The 20,737-nt window shown below is 37.8% G+C and overlaps 1 protein-coding gene across 5 annotated transcripts in view; it reads left to right on the forward strand.

Moving 5' to 3' along the window:
* Positions 1 to 19,543, forward strand: part of mbd3a (methyl-CpG binding domain protein 3a) — a 37,367-nt gene extending 17,824 nt beyond the window's left edge. For 4 of the 5 annotated variants that reach the window (XM_069928631.1, XM_069928629.1, XM_069928630.1 and 1 more), the window contains 4 exons: positions 197 to 287; positions 7,577 to 7,754; positions 14,920 to 15,054; positions 18,945 to 19,543. In XM_069928631.1, coding sequence (XP_069784732.1) covers positions 197 to 287; positions 7,577 to 7,754; positions 14,920 to 15,049 — 399 coding nt within the window. In that variant the 3' untranslated portion in view covers positions 15,050 to 15,054; positions 18,945 to 19,543. Of the gene's footprint in view, positions 1 to 196; positions 288 to 7,576; positions 7,755 to 12,475; positions 12,583 to 14,919; positions 15,055 to 18,944 lie in introns of those variants that run through there. The other variant, XR_011354545.1, reaches the window with a different exon arrangement.
* Positions 19,544 to 20,737: the final 1,194 nt, after the last annotated feature.

The raw sequence follows: 20,737 nt of genomic DNA on the forward strand, positions 1-20,737 counted from the left end.
TGTCCAACTATAAATATTTTTTGTGAGGCACATATGGAAAGTCGCATGACATTAAAAAAAAGCTAGTTTTTAAATGTTTTTCTTACTTAAAATTTAATTTCAGAACTGTATTTGCTTTAATAATGCAAATAGTTTGAGTTTAAGTGTATTGTGTCATGATTATTTTAATTGTGGCAATTTAAAAATTATTTTGTAGTTATTCTGGGAGAAGAAACTTACTGGATTGAATGCCTTTGATATTGCAGAAGAAATTATCAAGACAATGGATCTACCTAAAGGTTTACAAGGTGAGCACACATTTTAGCAGTTTCCATTGTTGGAGAAGAGTATATTTCTGAAATATTTTGTGAGGAATTTGATGTTTGTGACTAGGAGCCACGCCCATCTGAAAGCAATTTTAGTTTAGTTTCTCATGTGCAAGTTGATGCTCTGTGTTCCTATAGAAATGAATAAATTGTCAGGTTAGTGAATGATTTTTTTTTTTTGCATCTCGTTTAATGCTATCGCCTTCTTTGTTCCAAAGAAAACCCCAGTCTTGCAGATAAATGATGAAGTCTTGGCATCTTTATTAGATCCAAGTATTTGTTTTGTGCAACATCAGCTTGATTTTTGTGCTCGGGTACCATGTATGCTCTGTTTGTAAAACTCTCCTGCATGCCACCATAACCATTTCATCAACCTGCTCCCTTGCCTTTTGGACATTTACAGACATACACCTTTCACAATTATACAATTTGCTCCTTAACAATTCAGTATTCCGCTGCTCCTTGTGTGCATTATTTCTGACTTGTGTACCATTCCTAAAATGCTTATCCCTATTGAATTCCATTTGGGACTTGAAACTGCTGCACACTTGACCAGTGCCTTGATGCCTTCTTCCTATCAACAGCATGGACGGTTTTGTGTTGCTTGCTAATAATTCTGACAAAAATAAAAATACTTGTCTATCAGCAGAGACAGGTGATGTACAAGAGCCTCATAAAATGCAGTTTCTATAACTAGTGTAATGGCACCGCCCTCTTGACCTTCCAGTAGCCCTTGTCAGAAATCGTCGGTGTCCCATTTTCCTTACCTTCCCAGTTATTTTTGATTTTAATAACAAAGTTTACAATATTTGTGCTCTTAATTTGAGCTGAATTTATGATCAGTCTGTCTCACATCACAAAGATTTCTTAATTCTCTGACCAGTTACTCATCTCCGTTTTTGATCAACCAGGACATGTAACAGCAGCGTCATATAATTCAAAAGCCAGAGGAGTAGCTATATTAATCAGTAAAAATGTACCAATCAAAATAGAAGAGGAAATAATAAATCCAGCAGGGACTTATGTAATGATAAAATGTCAGATATATTCGGAGTTTTGGAATTTACTCAATGTATATTCACCTAACGAAGAAGATCAAAAATTTATGCAAGATATTTTTTTGAAGATAGCAGACACGCAAGGGAACATATTAATAGGAGGGGATTTCAACCTTAATTTGGATTCAAACATGGATAAAACTGGGGAAAAAATTAACAGAAAGAACAAAGTAACCAAATTTATAATTAAATCGATGCAAAAAATGCAACTTTTGGATATATGGAGGAAACAACACCCAAAGGAAAAGGAATATTCATATTATTTGGGCAGACATAAAACATACTCAAGAATAGACCTAATCCTGTTATCAGCTCGCATGCAAGAGAGAGTTAGGAAAACAGAATATAAAGCTAGAATATTATCGGACCACTCACCCCTGATATTGACAATAGAGTTAGAGGACGTCCCTCCAAGAATGTATAGATGGAGATTAAACTCCATGCTACTTAAAAGGCAGGATTTTAGATAATTCATTGAACGACAAATTAAAATGTACTTTGAAATAAATACGGAATCAATGAAAGATGTTTATACTATGGGATGCAATGAAAGCATTCATCAGAGGGCAAATAATAAGTTATGTAACCAAGATGAAGAAGGACTATAATCAGGAAACAGCAGTTGGAAAGGGAAATAGCAAATATAGAAAAAGAATTAGCAATGAAGGAAGATACAACTAAAAGAAAAGAATTGGCAGATAAAAAAATAAAATATGAAACACTACAAACATTTAAGGTGGAGAAGAACATGATGAAGACAAAACAGAAATATTATGAACTAGGAGAAAAAACGCATAAAATTCTAGTGTGGCAGCTTAAGACAGAACAAACTAAGAAAATGGTATTGGCATCAAGGAAAAAAGACAAGTAAATCACATATAATCCAACGGAGATTAATGAAAACTTCAGACAATTCTACGAACAATTATACCAAAGTGAAAATGAAGGGAAAGAATACAAAATTGATGAATTTTTAACTAAAATTGAACTACCGAAATTACAAACAGAGGAACAAAATAAATTAACAAAACCATTTGAAATAGAAGAAATACAGGAGATAATAAAAAAACTACCGAATAATAAAAAACCAAGAAAGGATGGATTCCCAATAGAATTCTATTCTTTGGCTTGGCTTCGCGGACGAAGATTTATGAAGGGGGTAAAAGTCCACGTCAGCTGCAGGCTCGTTTGTGGCTGACAAGTCCGATGCGGGACAGGCAGACACGATTGCAGCGGTTGCAGGGGAAAATTGGTTGGTTGGGGTTGGGTGTTGGGTTTTTCCTCCTTTGCCTTTTGTCAGTGAGGTGGGCTCTGCGGTCTTCTTCAAAGGAGGTTGCTGCCCGCCAAACTGTGAGGCGCCAAGATGCACGGTTTGAGGCGTTATCAGCCCACTGGCGGTGGTCAATGTGGCAGGCACCAAGAGATTTCTTTAGGCAGTCCTTGTACCTTTTCTTTGGTGCACCTCTGTCACGGTGGCCAGTGGAGAGCTCGCCATATAACACGATCTTGGGAAGGCGATGGTCCTCCATTCTGGAGACGTGACCCATCCAGCGCAGCTGGATCTTCAGCAGCGTGGACTCGATGCTGTCGACCTCTGCCATCTCGAGTACTTCAACGTTAGGGATGTAAGCGCTCCAATGGATGTTGAGGATGGAGCGGAGACAACGCTGGTGGAAGCGTTCTAGGAGTCGTAGGTGGTGCCGGTAGAGGACCCATGATTCGGAGCCGAACAGGAATGTGGGTATGACAACGGCTCTGTATACGCTTATCTTTGTGAGGTTTTTCAGTTGGTTGTTTTTCCAGACTCTTTTGTGTAGTCTTCCAAAGGCGCTATTTGCCTTGGCGAGTCTGTTGTCTATCTCATTGTCGATCCTTGCATCTGATGAAATGGTGCAGCCGAGATAGGTAAACTGGTTGACCGTTTTGAGTTTTGTGTGCCCGATGGAGATGTGGGAGGGCTGGTAGTCATGGTGGGGAGCTGGCTGATGGAGGACCTCAGTTTTCTTCAGGCTGACTTCCAGGCCAAACATTTTGGCAGTTTCCGCAAAGCAGGACGTCAAGCGCTGAAGAGCTGGCTCTGAATGGGCAACTAAAGCGGCATCGTCTGCAAAGAGTAGTTCACGGACAAGTTTCTCTTGTGTCTTGGTGTGAGCTTGCAGGCGCCTCAGATTGAAGAGACTGCCATCCGTGCGGTACCGGATGTAAACAGCGTCTTCATTGTTGGGGTCTTTCATGGCTTGGTTCAGCATCATGCTGAAGAAGATTGAAAAGAGGGTTGGTGCGAGGACACAGCCTTGTTTCACGCCATTGTTAATGGAGAAGGGTTCAGAGAGCTCATTGCTGTATCTGTATCTATAAAACATTTAAAGATTTATTAATTCCTCCCCTCCTGGAAGTAATCATCCAGATTGATAAAACACAAAGCTTACCAGATTCATGCAAAACAGCAATAATTACAGTAATACCAAAGACAGGGAAAGATCCACTCACACCAGCGTCATTTAGACCAATATCTTTACTTAACACAGATTATAAGATAATAGCTAAACTATTAGCAAACAGATTAGCAGAACAGGTACCGAAAATGGTAAATTTAGACCAAACTGGATTTATCAAAAAAAGACGCACAACAGACAATATTTGTAAATTTATTAACTTAATTCATGCAGTAGAAGGAAATAAAGCTCCAACAGTAGCGGTTGCTTTAGACGCAGAGAAGGCCTTTGACAGAGTAGAATGGAATTATTTATTCAAAGTACTACAAAAATTCAGCGTACCAGAGAAATATATTAATTGGATTAAAGCATTATATAAGGGGCCATTGGTGAAAGTGACAGTAAATGGATATATATCAAAACAATTTAACTTAAGCAGATCAACAAGGCAGGGATGTCCACTATCTTCCTTATTGTTCGCGTTAGCCATAGAACCACTAGCAGAACTGATAAGAACAGAAAATAAAATAAAAGGGATAAAAATAAAAGACAAGGAATATAAAATCCGTTTATTTGCAGATGACGTTATAGTATACTTAACAGAACCAAAAATATCAATAAAAGAATTACATAAGAAATTGAAGGAATATGGAGAAGTGTTGGGATACAAGATTAACGTAAATAAAAGTGAAGCAATGCCAATGAATAATGCGGATTTCTCAAAATTTAAGAAAGAATCACCATTCAGATGGCAAATGCAAGCAATGCGATACCTAGGTATACAAATAAATAAAAACCTTGGCCATCGATATAAACTCAATTATTATCCACTAATTATAAAATTACAGGACGACTTAGAGCATTGGAAAGACTTACCACTAACACTAATAGGAAGGATAAACTGTATTAAAATGAACATTTTCCCAAGGATACAATACCTATTTCAGGCATTGCCAATACACTTGACAGAGAAATTCTTCAAGGAGTTGAAGAAAATAATAAGGAAATTTTTATGGAAAGGGGGGAAACCGAGGATAGCACTAGATAAATTAACAGAATGGTATAAACAAGGAGGCTTACAACTGCCAAACTTTAAAAATTATTATAGATCTGCACAATTAAGATACCTATCAGATTTTTATCAAACAAGGGAAAAGCCAGATTGGACTAGATTAGAACTAGATAAAATAGGGGAGAAGATACCTGAACATATATTATATAAATGGGATGAAAAATTGGTACAACGTAGGAATTCTCCAGTATTACATCATCTGCTCAATATTTAGAAGAAGATTCATATAGAAAGGAATAAAACAAATTACCAACTACCAAAACTAATACTGACGCAAAATCAGCTAATCCCTTTTACAATAGATAACCTTTCCTTTAGAGAATGGGAGAAAAAGGGGATCAAAAGAATAGAAAATTGCTTTTCAGGAAATAAATTATTATCCTTTGAACAAATGAAGGATAAATATAATATAACTCAAGATACAGTGTTGGCACACTACCAACTGAGATCCTACTTGAAGGACAAATTGGGAAGCAGTCTGAGGTTACCAGAGGGAAGTAATTTTGAATATGTGATTACAGATAAAATTATAATCAAAAAATTTGTAACAAACATGTATATTAAACTACAAGAAAAGGAGAATGAGGAAACAAATGTAAAACTAAACAAAAATGGGAACAAGATCTAAACATAAAGATAAAGAAGGAAACATGGGAGAAGTTATGCTCAGAAACTATGAGAAATACAATAAATATGAGGTTACGTATGATACAATATAACTGGATACACAGGCTATATATTACACCTCAAAAGTTAAATAAATGGGACCCAACAGTATCTGACAGATGTTTTCACTGCAAAAAGGAAATGGGAACAACAATTCATGCAATATGGACATGTGAGAAAGTGGAAAAATTTTGGGAAGATCTAAACCAGATATTAAATAAAATCACAAAAAGTAATATACCAAAAAACCCAGAGATCTTCCTCCTAAGTAACATAAAAAACAAAGAATTTGGACTTGATTTGGATGGAGCACAAAAAAGATTTGTTAGGATAGCCCTAGCTGTAGCAAAAAAATGTATTATGTCAGCCTGGAAATTAAAAGATAACTTGAGAATACAACAATGGTATATAGAAATGAATAAATGTAATTCCATTAGAAAAAATAACATATAATTTAAGAAATAATATTACAATATTTGAACAAATATGGGAGCCATACATGAAACATAATAGAAAAATCCTGCCAGGGACATCTACCACCTAAAATGACAGAAGGAGAAGAGAATGAAAAGGACTGACTCAGTGGAATTTCTTGTTTGTTTTTATTGAGTGACAACATTGTTTGACGGGTTTAATGTATCCTATTTTCTGAACTTTAAATGAATGGGAGAGGAGGTAGGGAGGGAGTGAGGAGAGGAGGGAGGGGGGGGAGAAAACGAAACTGTATATGTTCAAGAGGGAAAATGTATGTATCTTGATCAATGTGGTTTATTGTGTGAAAAATAAAAATTTTAATAAAACCAGTGCATCCATCCTCTTTTCCCTTTTACCCTATTATTTTCAATCCTCGCTTCAGCTATTTTTGTAACCCATAGTCTAGAATGCTCAACTTAAAAAAAAATGTTTTGGAGAGGAAGTCTTTTGATTTTACTTAGCTTTCTTCTTTTCCCCCATGTTTACAAGTTGTTTCTGAATAGATTAGGACTGGAAAATATTTCCACTAAAATCTTAGCAATGTATTGATATTTTGCCAATCCTAATGCGACACTTAATTTGCTAACTGGGGTTCGTGACCCTTTAGACAATTGCTCAACTCTCATTTTACTTACTGCTTAAGCCATCTATGCAAAATCTTATATTCTAACCAGGTGAGCAAGTTTTAAGTGGAATGTGAATTTATCAACCAGAACATCCCAAAAAGTATCAGGGTAGGGCACTGAGGAATGCAGTAGAACAGAGGAATCTGGGATTACAGATGCATGATTGAAAGTTGTGTCACAGGTAGGGTTGTAAAGAGAGGCTTCGACATACTGGCTTTCATAAATCAAAGCATTAAGAGCAGGATGTAGAACGTTATGTTGAGGTTGTACAAGACATTAATGAGGCCAAATTTAGAGTATCGTGTGCTGTTTCGGTCACCTACCTACTGGAAAGATGTCATTAAGATTTAGAGTTTAGAGAAAATTTACAAGGTTGTTGCTGGGACTTAAGGACTTTATGCTCTGGAGCGTCAGAGAATGAGGGGTGATTTTATTAAGGTTTACAAAATTATGAGGGGAAAACGCAAGCAAAATTTTTCCCAATGAGGTTGGGTGAGACAAGAATTAAAGGAGATGGGTTTAGAGTGAAAGGTGAAATATTTAAGGGGAACATTGGAGGGCGGTGAGAAACCAGAATGAGCAACCAATGGAAATGGTGATGTGGCTCACAGTATTTAAGGGAAATTTGTGTGGATACATGGATAACAGGGATATGGAGGGCTACCATGCAGGTCGATGAGACAAGGCAGAAAAATAGTTCGCCACAGGTCCTGTTTCTGTGCGATAATGTTGTAGTTCTAAAGGTTTTTGCACTTTGGGTGATTAAACTATTTGCATGCTAATTCTAGTTTTATAAAGGAACTGGCAATTTTGATTTTTAAAACATTGTTTCCAAGTTATTTAAACTGATATTGATTACTTGAAGACTTAGAAAGATGAAATTTGAAATATTTAATGAGAAAATGATGATTACTGAAAATACTTGTGAATTCTTTTGCAGGTGTAGGGCCAGGATGCACAGATGAAACTTTGTTGTCTGCTATTGCAAGTGCTTTGCACACAAGTTCTAATCCTATCACTGGCCAACTCTCGGCAGCAGTGGAAAAGAATCCTGGTGTATGGCTTAATACCTCTCAACCTCTCTGCAAAGCCTTCATGGTCACCGATGAAGACATCAGGTAGGAATACTAAATGTCCTGTTTGGTATCTTGCAAGTAAAATTAAATGGGGTTGCTGCATCTCATATGTGATGTGGAATTTGTAAATTGAGGTCAGCTCATTTGGTGTAATACTGCAGATTAATTTTATTCCTTGACTAAAAATTAAGGTTAAGGTTTTATCGCCTAGGATGCTGTGGCTATGCTCTACAGCAGATATTCAAACCAGCTGCTCCCTTTATCAATTATTAAGGAAAGTGAATTAATTGACAGTACAAGATCCTGAATGGTCAGGATAGGGTAGAATTTGGAAATTTTCTTTTGTGGGAGAATCTAAAACAAGGCAAATATTGAGGTAGATACACAAAATTGCTGGAGAAATTGCCTGAGCCCCTCATCAATGTACCATGATGAGGACTGTCTTTGGAATTCTCTTCCTCCAAGAACATAGGAGTCAGCCTTTGAATGTTTTAAAGGCAGAAGTACATTATTGAGCAGTGGGGTGAAAGGTTACTGTGAATAAAGAGTTGAGTTTGAATGACCAGAGGCATGATATTGAAAGACAGAGCAGGCACTGAACCACTTGTGGTTCGCTCTTGAATCCTAATTTGTATGTCACTGTATAGAGGAAATACTAGTCACCATCTGTATGAACTATAATCTCCTGTGGAACAACATATTAGAGTTGAGGCAAGTTTCTCAAGAAATCATTTGATTTTAACAGAACATTTCAAACTTCAATAACTATGTCTGTGAGATCGGTCTATTTTGGTGTTCATTTGCACACATGCCAGATGACTTGTGGGTGTTTGAAGTCTTTTCAGTAACTGCCTGCCCACAGTTTACCCCATTTTCACCAGTTGGGATCAGTGTAACCTCACCATTTGGTTTCACATTGTGGTTGCAAGAGATGCATATTTTTGAAACAGGCGTTCCTCGGCTTACAATGGGGGTTACATCCTGATAACCCCATCGTAAGTGGAAAAATCATGTTGTAAAAGAATACAGTACAGCACCTACTGAACATCATAGATTATCTATCCTACTTTAAACGTGCTCAGACCACTGACCATAGCCTACAGCTGGGTAGATTTATCTAAATCAAAGCCTATTTTATAACTAAATGTTGAATACCTTTTATTTCACTCTGAAAAAAACATTTTTAATGATAAAAATATAGCAATAATGACCATCGTAATTTAGAAAAATCGTTAAGTCAGGCTATCATAAGTAAGAGGAGCAGCTATATTCATTATTGAGCAGTGGGGTGAAAGGTTACTGTGAATAAAGAGTTGAGTTTGAATGACCATAGGTCATGTTAGGCATAGGTCATGTTTTTCATGTTTAGCATAACTAAGGCAATACTTCCTGGGAAATGATCTTGGTTTATAATTAGATTTTTAAGCAGAAGATTCAAATTAATACTTTTTTTTGAAAAATTTATTTAAAATTTTACAAAGGAATACAAAAGAAATATAACAAAACATACATGAAAAAAAAACTCATTCCCCTTACACCCTCCCGCCTCCCATTCACCCCCCCTCCCACCCCTTACTATCCCTCCCTCCCCCCGGAGCTTAACATACAGAAAGAAGGTTCGTAGCGTGGGTTGAATTACAATGCAAATAAAAAGAATAATTACTTTACATTTAGCTTCGTACATTTCAAATCTGAAGTCCACATATTTTCAAAAAAAGCATAATTATTCCTCAAATTATATGTAATTTTCTCTAAATACAAACATGATTGAATGTCATTATGCCACCTCTGTATACTTGGGTCTACATCATATACATTTCCTAGCTACTGCCAAACTTAAATGAATAAACGCAACCTGAAATTTATGTAAACTTGTTGTTAATGGATTCATATATCCTAATAGGCACAGCCATGGATCCATAAACAAATCTATTTTAAATTAATCTCGCAAAAATGTAATAATCTTTTCCCAAAACGGTTTAACTTTTGAGCATTCCCATACAGAATGTATAAAAGTACCTACCTGATCACCACATCTAAAGCACAAATTAGAATCCCTAAAACCATACCTCTTTAACTTTTCTGGAGTTAAATATAACTGATGTAAAAAGTTATAATTAACTAAACTATAACATACATTAACTAATTTTGTAACACTATGTAGACATAAATCAGACCATACTTCATCAGTGATAACCATAGCTAACTCCTGTTCCCATTTATCTCTTACTCTCAACACTCCAGACTTCTTCATTTTTGATTGTAATAACAAATACATCTCTGAAACAAACTCTTTCTTTCCCTTATCCATAAGCAACATTTCAAACTTCGATTGCCTTGGTAATATCAAGTCTCGACCAAACTTATTAATTAAAAAATCCCGTATTTGATAATAAGCAAATAACGTGTTTCGTGATATTCCAAACTAAGTCTATCAAATGAAAGAAATAAACCTGCTTCAAAACAATCTTCAATTAATACCAAACCTTTTAAGTCCCACTCCTTCAAATAAGGGTTGTGCATTGAGAAGGAAATAAATTGATTTTGATATAGTGGAGTTTTAATTGAACATATTTCTTTCGAACTTATAGACTGATTCAACTTCTTCCATATTTTAAATAAATGAATTAAGACTGGTACTTTATATGTTTGCAAAAGCAATAAATTCCACTTGTATATAAAATTATGTAATGACTTTTCATGCATCTGATCCATCTCCACATATGCCCACATTGGTGGTTGGTCAATATCAAGCAATCTACTAATAAACTTCAGTTGTGCTGCCTGATAGTAATTTTGAAAATGTGGTAATTGAAGACCTCCTAAGTCATATGACCATGTCAACTTTTGCATTGATATTCTTGATAATTTACCTTTCCGTAAAAAAAGACGTACTGGCTTATTCAATTCTTTAAAAAATTTCCCCAGTACCAAACATGGAATTGATTAAAAAAAATACTCAAATTAATACTTTAAGAAAAATATGTTTATCTAAAATTGTCACCAGCTCCAGGATTTCTACTACAGAAAGGATATTTTAAAAGTTAGAAATGCTTAATCTAAGATAATTTGATAGAACAGTGTTTCAAGCCTCAGTTGTGGATACAGTAACTATTTCCCACAATTCAGATAATGGCATGAATTTTTTTAAAATATTGGTGACGTATTTTAGATTCTAGGATCCCTTCAGTACATGACAATTGAACTGTGAGGTATCTAAAGCCCCTTTCACACTTGCATCCCATTAAATTGGCCATTTAGTGTTCTAGGATAGGAATGGGGGTTTGCGTTTTCACACTTGACCACTCCTAACTGGGACACTGAATGCTTTCACACTGGCAAGGAGCCATCCCTGAAGTTTGGACTTGATGCATTGAGTGATGGTGAACCTGCCCTAAATTCTGATCAATGTATTATGATCTTCTATTTGAGCAAAATTAATCATGCCTAATTATAACATAATTAAACTTTATGTACAGCACAGTATGAGCCTTTCAGCCCCTGCTGTTGTACCAATCTATATAAACCTTTATAAGGGACCGTGGGAAAGTGCTAGCAATAAATAGGAATAGCAGACAATTTATAAACAGTGTGGGAAAGTTGGTAGCGCTATAGTGCTCAATTTATATAATCTGGGGAAAATTTGTAGCGCTATCGAGCACAATTTATATAGTGTGAGAATGTTGGTAGCACTATCACATATGATTTATAAATACCGTGGGGGAAAAAACGATAGCGGACCGACTTCGCAGAATGCCGTGCGGCAGAGAAAGGGCTGTATGCCCGGCTGCAGGCACGGAGCATTCATGGAGGGGTTTCTCTGCCGCACGGCATTCTGGGAAGTCAGGTCCACCATTGCTTTTTCCCCCACGGTCTTTATAAATTGTGCGCTATAGAGCCACTAATTTTTCCATGCTGTTTAAAAATTGTCTGCTCTTGCTATGTATTTCCTCTCTCTCTCTCTCTCTCTCTCTCTCTCGCTGCAACTTTCCCACAGTAAAGTTTATACCTTCATTTTAATCGCTTCTGGCTTCATTTTCCAGCATTTGCGCAAAAACGTGGGCCATTTTAATCCCACAATGCAATTACGTGTTTCACATTTGCCTGATTGCAATGCCAGCATCTGCAGACGCCAGGGATTGTACTAGGGGTCGAGGTCGTCAATCCCTGGCATTGAGATGATTTTGCTTTCACACTAGACACTTGAAAGGCCGATTGGCGGTTAATTCCTGGGATCACTTGCATGTGTGTTACCATCCCAAAATTTGCATCATTGGAACACTTCCTGTTTTCTCTATGAATTGATACTTGATAACAACAGTTTGGTTTGCAGAAGAGACTGTGCTTTCATTGAGCAAAGATTACATCATTTTCTGGCATTTCTTTAGTGATTTGAATGCCATAGACACTAAATGAAGGAGAAGCTACCGACCGATACTTTAAAAAAAAATTATATACAAAAGCACACATGCACTCAAATTCTGTGCTGTCTGTAGTTTGTACATTCTCCCCGTGTCTGTGTGGGTTTCCTCCCACTGTTCAAAACATGCCAGACGTTGTACGTCAATTGGGCAGTACGGGCTCATGGGCTGAAATGCAGTGCTGTATGTCTAAATTTATTAAAAAATAAGCTTAAAATCAATCCACTACTAATTCATGGTAATTTGCTCACTCAGTTTACAAAAACTATTCTTGGTTTAATCACACATCTGCGTCAAGTTGACACCTGACATTTTGAATGTAGGCCTGTGATTCATTTTCAGAAGTCAAATTGGAGTAGTAATTGTTGATTAAATGGAAGAATCTTTGGTTCAAGCTCATTGTTTCCTGAAAGTGGCAAGATGGATGGATAGGACCATGAGGGTGTATGGTAAGCATGCTTTCATGTTGGGGCACATAAAAATAAGCTATTTTTCAGCTTTACAGAAGATTGATAGACCACATCTGGTATATTGTTGCAGTTCTAGGTAGGATGTGATTGGACTGGAGAGACTGCAGAGGAGTTTCACCAGGATGTCACATGGATCAGAGGTTATGGAGAGAGATTGGATAGGTTGTAACTTTTTCCCATGTGAAACTGAGGGGTGACCTGATAGAGGTGTATAAAATGATGAGGCTTAGAGGGAGACTGAAATTTTCCATGGTAGGAAGTTGAAAACGAGGCTTTTATTTCAAGGTGAAGGAGGTTCAAAGAGGATCAGAGGGGAAAGTTTGATGGAACTCTTTGTATCTAATTAACTATATGTAAGAGCAATTTAGCCAGGCATAGAATGATAAGACATAATATGGGCACATGGGATCAGTGTTGATGGACAAAAAAGTGGCATTTCTGTGCTGTCTGCCTGAGTATCAAATGGACTAACAGTTAATGATGGGGGTTGAGCGAGGGTCACGTGGGGTCATGTTTAGCGCCAAACTCCATCTTTGATGAGCATATGTCATCTACCAAAAAAAATGCCGGTTTTGGAGGTTGTTGGTTTTCAAAATTCTGGTAAAAGGTTAGTTAGGCACCTATACTGGTGAAAGCTAGAGCAAGAGAAAGTAAGACTTTTTTTTTACATTTTGGTTGCTATTTAAATGAAAAAGGGATGGGAACACATGCAGGGGTGACAGTAAAAATAGCCACGCTGAGTGATTGTTGTAAGAAAAATTAAAGCCAAACTCTGACAAATGCTTCCAGGAATTAGCGGTACACAGGAGGCAAAATAGCAAAACACTCATGAGTTAACTATTCTTTCACAATCTACCTTTTACTGCACCATCCAATGTATTGTCACCCCTGCATATGTTCCCATCCCTTTTTCATTTAAATAGCAACCAAAATGTTAAAAAAAATGTCTTACTTTCTCTTGCTCTAGCTTTCACCAGTATAGGTGCCTAACTTTTTACCAGAATTTTGAAAACCAACAACCTCCAAAACCGGCACTTTTTTTGGGTAGATGACATATGCTCATCAAAGATGGAGTTTGGCGCTAAACATGACCCCACGTGACCCTCACTCAACTCCCATCATGTTCTGCGTTGCTAATTAGTGGTATCATTACTTTATTAATAGCCTACCCATCGAGCATGACCCTCGTTGAACTAGCGTTGGAATCATTCCGCTACTTTATAAGTGCCTCTGAATGACCGTATACTGACGTCTGTCCAGCATTGTGGCATGTTCATCGGCCCAGTGGCGGCTCAATGACTATTGTCATTACCCATAACCTCTACGCAGTTGAAACCGTTGTACCAGCGCCAACGCAGGGGAACCGAGAAGGGAGCCATTCCCCTGATGCTGGGGAATGCTTAGGGGCGGGGAGGGGAGAGAGATGGCAGTGCGACTCAGGCGAGTGAGGGGAGACAGCAGCATGACACAAGCGAGGGAGAGAGAGATGGCAGCGCGACTCAGGCGAGTGAGGGGAGACAGCAGCATGACACAAGCGAGGGAGAGAGAGATGGCAGCGCGACTCAGGCGAGTGAGGGGAGACAGCAGCATGACACAAGCGAGGGAGAGAGAGAGATGGCAGCGCGACTCAGGCAAGCGGGCCTAAAGGGACCAAATTCAAAATGATTGCAAACAATGGCAGGTTTCCACTCCCAACGATCCTGGATAAAAGGTTAGGTACAGACACATTAAATACAATAATAGTTTCTTTATTAATTTCAATTCATCTATTTATCATACAAATTGGTTGCCAAGAGGTTATAATGGATGTATTATGAGAGTATTATTACAATATTGTCGACACTTCTGAACGTAAGGTACTTCATACATTGAGGGGTGTCTGAGAAATATGGTCACTAGCTATTTTGGGTAATTTTTTTGCTTTCATCAAAACAGCTACAACAATAGCTTTCTTCTTTTAGCTCCAAATCTAGGTTTTTATTGCTATATAGTGATTCTATTCCAAATTAATATATCTAGAAAAAAATGCTGGCATAATTATTGTCACATATCATGAAGAGGAGATTTCTTGTTCCTGCCTTTTAGGGTTGTTCTTTCTTTCCAATTGTAAGGTGTTGTTAGAAATTAATGATTCAAGGGGAAGGAATGCATGCTAGAACGTCCATTGTAACTTGTATTTCATTTTAAAAGACTGTAGACAGTGCTAAAAGGCACCACCATCCACATACAATATTGACATTGGTGCACTTGAAACATGCGTGTTGTTTAACATTGTTATTCGAGCTGAATGTGTCACTTTTAGCAAATTTATTACAGGAAGCAGGAAGAACTTGTGCAACAGGTGCGGAAGAAGTTGGAAGAGGCGCTAATGGCTGATATGCTGGCACATGCTGAAGAATCTGGAAAGGGGTCCGATACAGTGCAAGATAAAGAGGATGACGTATAGCCAAGGTATCACAAGGATGAAGAAAATCTCAATATTTGCACAACGGAAGTGAATATTGGTGTAATGTCAAAATCTTCTATAATTGAGGGATGTACAGCAATTGTGTTTCTGATCTGGTAATCCTGAGGCCTGGATTGATGATGTGGCATTTGGGCTCAAATTCCACAGTGGTCTGTGTAATTTAAATTTGGAAAAGTGACAAACTAATCTTAGTAATGATGACCACTGAAACTATTGGACTGTTGGTTTTAAAAACCCATCTGGTTTGCTGATGCCCTGTAAGGAAGGAAATCTGCTATCTTTGCCTGGTCCATATGTGACTCCAGAACCTTTGTTCCCCTTGTGAGTGACTCTGAAATGGCCAAGCTAGCCACCACCAATGGATGGATCACCACTTTTAGGGCACTTAGGGATGGTTAGCCAATGCCAGTTTTGCTGCTGTTGTTTGGATGCCAAAATGTGACTAAAACTCACAGCATAATACAAGAGTAAAACACAAATGTCTGTAGATACTCTGAAGTAAAAACACAATGCTGGAGAAACTCAACAGGTCAAACAGTGTAGTTTATGTAGTAAAGATGCATAACCAACAATTTGGGCTTGAGCCCTTCAAGGTATGAGCAAAATGTAGACAGATGCCTGAACAGATTAACTTTGTGTTTGATGTAACAGTGGTTTTCAAACTGCCCCCCCAACTCACATTCTACCTTAAGCAATCCCTGTGCCATAAGTGCACTGTGATTAGTAGGGAATTGTTTAAGTTAGTATGTGTGGACAGAAAAAGGTTTGAAAAACCACTGTTTTAATCATACTTAATTGACTTGTTATGCGTACGGTTTCATAACTCTAAAGGAAATGGGCCAGTGGTCATTTTTCCTCAACAAAAAACTTCAGTAACAGTTGGGTCGAGAGCAGTGGTTCTCAACCTTCCCTTCTCACTCATGTACCATCTTAAGCAATCCCTTACCAATCAATCCCAGACCACGGATGGCAAAGGGATTGCTTAAAGTGGAATCTGAGTTTAGGGGGCAATTTGAAAACCAATGATGTAACTGTATATCCACCTGAACACTTACTCTTGTTTCATAAGTCACTTTTGGGTCTCTCCATACCACCTACTTTTCAATTCAAACTCTGGGCCACTTGTAAATTGGAGGAGTAACACTTAATATTCCATCTGGATATTCTTCATCAGGATGGCACTAACCTTGACCACTCTCCATTCTCCTCTCCCCTATCCCTCTGTTTCCTTCAGCTTTCCACCCCCTCCATTCAGAGCTACCCCCTCCCACTTTTTCTTGGGCTCTTCCTCCTCATCCACCTGTGGCCTGAGCTCCTCCCCCTGACCCCTCCACTATTTTGTTTGGGTGCCTGGCTACCTTTTGCTGACACCTTGATAAAGGGCTCAAGCCTGAAACTTTGGTTGTATCTTTATCTTCGCTACATAAAGCATACTGTTTGATTTGCTGAGTTTTTCCAGCGTTGTGGTTTTGCTCACAATACCTTTCCTTGTCCCAATTGCACTTGATGATGGACCTGAAACAGACATGCATTGTATGAACACGTGAGCTAAATAGTCTGGTAGCAAGCTTGATAAATGCCTGTGTATCTGTGTGGTGCAAAATGCTGTAGACATTTCCCTTCCCAAGAACAGATGTTTGTGGATCTTTTGTGCACAAATTTCTTTTATTATTATTTTTAAATTCATCCTTGTTAGCATCATGTTGACTTGAGGCCAATTGAAATAATTTAAGTGCTGCTGCCTTTTGTCTGTTTATAGGGACAAGCTTATCTAGGTCTAAATCCAATAAAGTATTCAGTTTAAAAAGTGAAACTGCAGTTCTCGTTGAACAGGTTAAGTTTTTCTAACCATAAGCTTATGACCCACCCCTTGTGGAAATGGCCAAATACAATAATTTTGTGCTTAGCAATATCAGCCTAGCAATCGTCTGCACAAAGTTTGCATTATTTTTGAGAGAGCAATGATCCATTAGGAATTCTTCAGGGGCTGTGTCTTTGGGATGCTGCAAGATCCCTCTCTGGGTCTCTGATCAGAATTCTGAAAGCTGTCAAGGTCAAACTTGCTTTTCTCTTGGTCCACTACCTTGGAGCTTCTGTCGTGGTGTGGTTGTTAGAAATCTAGCAGTGCAGGTTCAAGTGATGGGACCCTTGCTCTTACTGATTTTATTTATTTGTATATTGAAAAAATATGACCTGAACGATGGGCCAGTAAGTTTACAGATGACGCAAAAGTTGAAGTGCTGTGAATAGTTTCAACAGGATGCAGAGTTGACAGATAGAGTTTAATCCATATAAGTGTGAAGTGATGGATTTTGGAAGGTCGAACTTGAAGGTGGAGCACATGGTTAATGACAGGATTCTTAATCGTGTGGAAGAACAGAGGGAAGTTGGGATCCAAATCCATATATCTCTCTCGGTTGTTGTGCAGGTTGATAAGGTAGTTAAGAAAATCAGGTACCAGAGAACATCTACATAAGGTTAGGGGAGACATCAGGGTGAAGGTTTTTGTATTTTACACAGTAGTGGGTGCTTGGAATACATTGTCAAGGTTGGTGGTGGAGGCTGGACATTTAAACGACTTAGATTGGCACATAGATGCAAGAAAAATAGAGTAGATGGGTGTGAAGTATGAAAGGTTTAGATTGTTGTAGATTTATATAGGTTGGCACAGCATTATGGGATGTCGGGCCTGCACTCTCATAGTCTATGGTCCTTTTCAAGAGTTCATTTTGCCTGCTCGATTTGGAGAATTTCCTTACTGACCAAATGCAGCACAGGGATGTGGTGGATTATATTGACACAGATCTGTGGTGGACCCAGCAGCTGGACATGCTAATTGTTTTAGCTGAGGGTACAGAAATGTCTTAATGCTGGCAGGCAGAGAGACTTTTTAGATGCTTAAATTATTCTGTTAACCTCTTTGGGAATTCTCTGAATTAGGGGATGGGGGGGGTTGTGCTTCTGTTGTTTACACTCTTGCCAGAGGGATTCTCCCAATTACTTCTACACCCGAGTTACGCATTCCTGAATAACCACATTTAAGATGAAACCTCTATGTAATTCAGTATTTTGGACTCATGATCTTTTTGCATGCGATGATATTGCTATGCTGTAGAAATCAATACTGCATATCTGTCATGAAGAATGAACTTCTATTTGTCTTCTTTGATACAAATCCTTAGACAAGGAAGCAACCACATCAAAGTCTCAAGCACACTTTTTTGTGTCTTGCAAACCTGTGGTTTAATCAGACTGTCACTACCTTTATGCTGACTGCTCTGGATGAGTTTCACATCTTCATCTTGCATTACTTGCTCATTCATTACAATTTGGCTATTCCACAGTGGCTTACACCACTATTTTTATTGAATATACCTATTTGGAGGGAGAATGATAAATTAAGATGCCTTAAATCTGGTTGTTCCTGCTCTTTATAATAATTGCCTTTTGTTTTTAAGGTTCAATATAATTTGCCATGTATTTGTAGAATTATTAATGACCATTCTTGACATGATCTTGTCCTACCTGTAATGTAGTTGGGAGGCAAATTTGATTTGAAGAGTGTATTTTGACTTGGCCACATATGAAATGTACTGGGTTGTTTTATACATGTTCAGTATAATATACTCAATGTATTTGCATATTACCGTCCTCTGACAGTTGAAAACTGACAGAATTCAGACCAAAGATTAACCTGTAGCAAGTCATCCATGAAGATCTGTTTGAGTAAGTCATGACATGTCAGGTTATGAAATTTGTTCTAATTACCCACCGATCCACAGTGCTGAATAACTTAGCAAAGGTTAATATTTGCCCCACATCAATATCAGAGATCTTTTCCTGCAATATGAATTATTATTTGCTTTTTTGGCAGGTTGTTACTAGAATCCAGTGTTTTTCAGGAAAATGTGGACAAAGATGGAGTGAAAATATTCGTAAGAATGAGTGTCACTGAATAGTTGAATCATTTGGAATATCCATTTTCAAACTGGTTATAATATGTTTGAAGAAGTACTTTTCCAATTTTAAATGCATTTTGTCATTTGGAAACGGTCATTTGAGATGGGCATGTAGACCATTGCCAGTAATCATTTTTAAACTTTGGTTTGTTTTTATATACACATTTTTTTAAAGCTATGTAAAATATTGTAAAAAATTGACGTGTGCAAGTTGTCTAGTGGTAGGAATGTACTATTGTGGCGATTTAATTGAGATAGGCCTACATGCATCTTCAGCGATGGCAGCACTAAATGATTCCAGCATTTCTAGTTTTGTATGTTATGTTCCTAGAATATTGCCTCATTGAAGGATTAAGAATGCATTCTTCAAGCCAGAAACTGTTCATGCATGTTCTCTGAAAAATTGTTTTGTAATGTTTCCAGTTCCTCCCACCTTGATAAATGTACATTATGTGTAGTGGAACTAAACTATAAAAGCTGGAATAGCTTGTCAATAAAATCTCATTGCCAAGTGTTTTCTATTCAAACTAGTATATTTAACATGCCAAAAAGGCAAAGTCAACTCTCTCTTTTGTATATCGAGGTAATGCCAAATTTTATATTTTTAAAATTGGGTCATATGGACTTTAAACTTGAGATGAAAGATTTTTTTTAGGGGGGTACAAGTGACAACACTAATGAAACCAAGTTTCAGAAAATTCTCCAGGTGAATAATTTTCCAATGCTTTCTGTTCTTGGGGTGCGAACAAAGCATTTAATATCTCCTGCATGTTCTGGGACAGTGGTTCTCGACCATTTTTCCTACTCCCTTAAGTCAGCGTCTTTACTAACCACTGTTCAAAGAAATGTGATCAGATCATTCTAGTGCCTTTTAGTTGTACCCTTGCTCATTCTATAATTGAGGAATTATTTATAATGATGTGGCATTTTTTAAACAAAATACTTGAAATTACTTCATTGGTTATAAATTGTCTCCATCTGTCAAGCCAATTTTTCACCTAATTGGCTATCTTATTCTGGATCTCGTGATCTAACCTTTCAGACCAGCCGACCAAGCAGAAAATGCAATCAAATTTTCAAGTCGCTATTTCCCACGCTTGAAGCCATACTGACAATCCAATTGGTCATAGTCGTAGATTTCCACAGCATGAAAACGGGCCCTTCAGTTCACCATGCCAACCAAGCTCATCCTTTTATTCCTATCCATGTACATTCCTGTCTTTCAGTATTTCCTCCAATAATTTGCCTGCCACTGTATTGGGCTTACTGATCTGTAGTTACCAAGATTTTCCTCACTGCCATAAAGGTGCAACATTAACTACCCACCTGTCTTTTGGAATGTTCCCTGGCTAACAATGATACAAATATCCCTCCCAATTTGCTGAGTATCTTGCTTGGTTTCCCACATCTTTGGATACACCTGGTCAGGCTCTCAGGATTTGTATATCTTTTTGTGTTTTAAGACCTCCAGCCTCTTCTGTATTGTGGACTCTTCTTCATGACATCATTACTGTTGGACACCCCCAAATCCCCTCCATCTTTAGCTGAGAAATGCTCCTTTAGGATTTTGCACATCACCTATGGCTCCAAACACATGACCATGTTGATCTCCCTGATACACTTTTGCTCTTGCTTGTGGAAATCCTTCAGATTGTCTTGTGGAGATAACTGGGGTTTCGTCTTTGCCTTCCTGGGTTTCCTCCTCAAG

The sequence above is a fragment of the Narcine bancroftii genome, chromosome 3 (genome assembly GCF_036971445.1).
Source record: "Narcine bancroftii isolate sNarBan1 chromosome 3, sNarBan1.hap1, whole genome shotgun sequence".
Lineage (NCBI taxonomy): Eukaryota > Metazoa > Chordata > Chondrichthyes > Torpediniformes > Narcinidae > Narcine > Narcine bancroftii.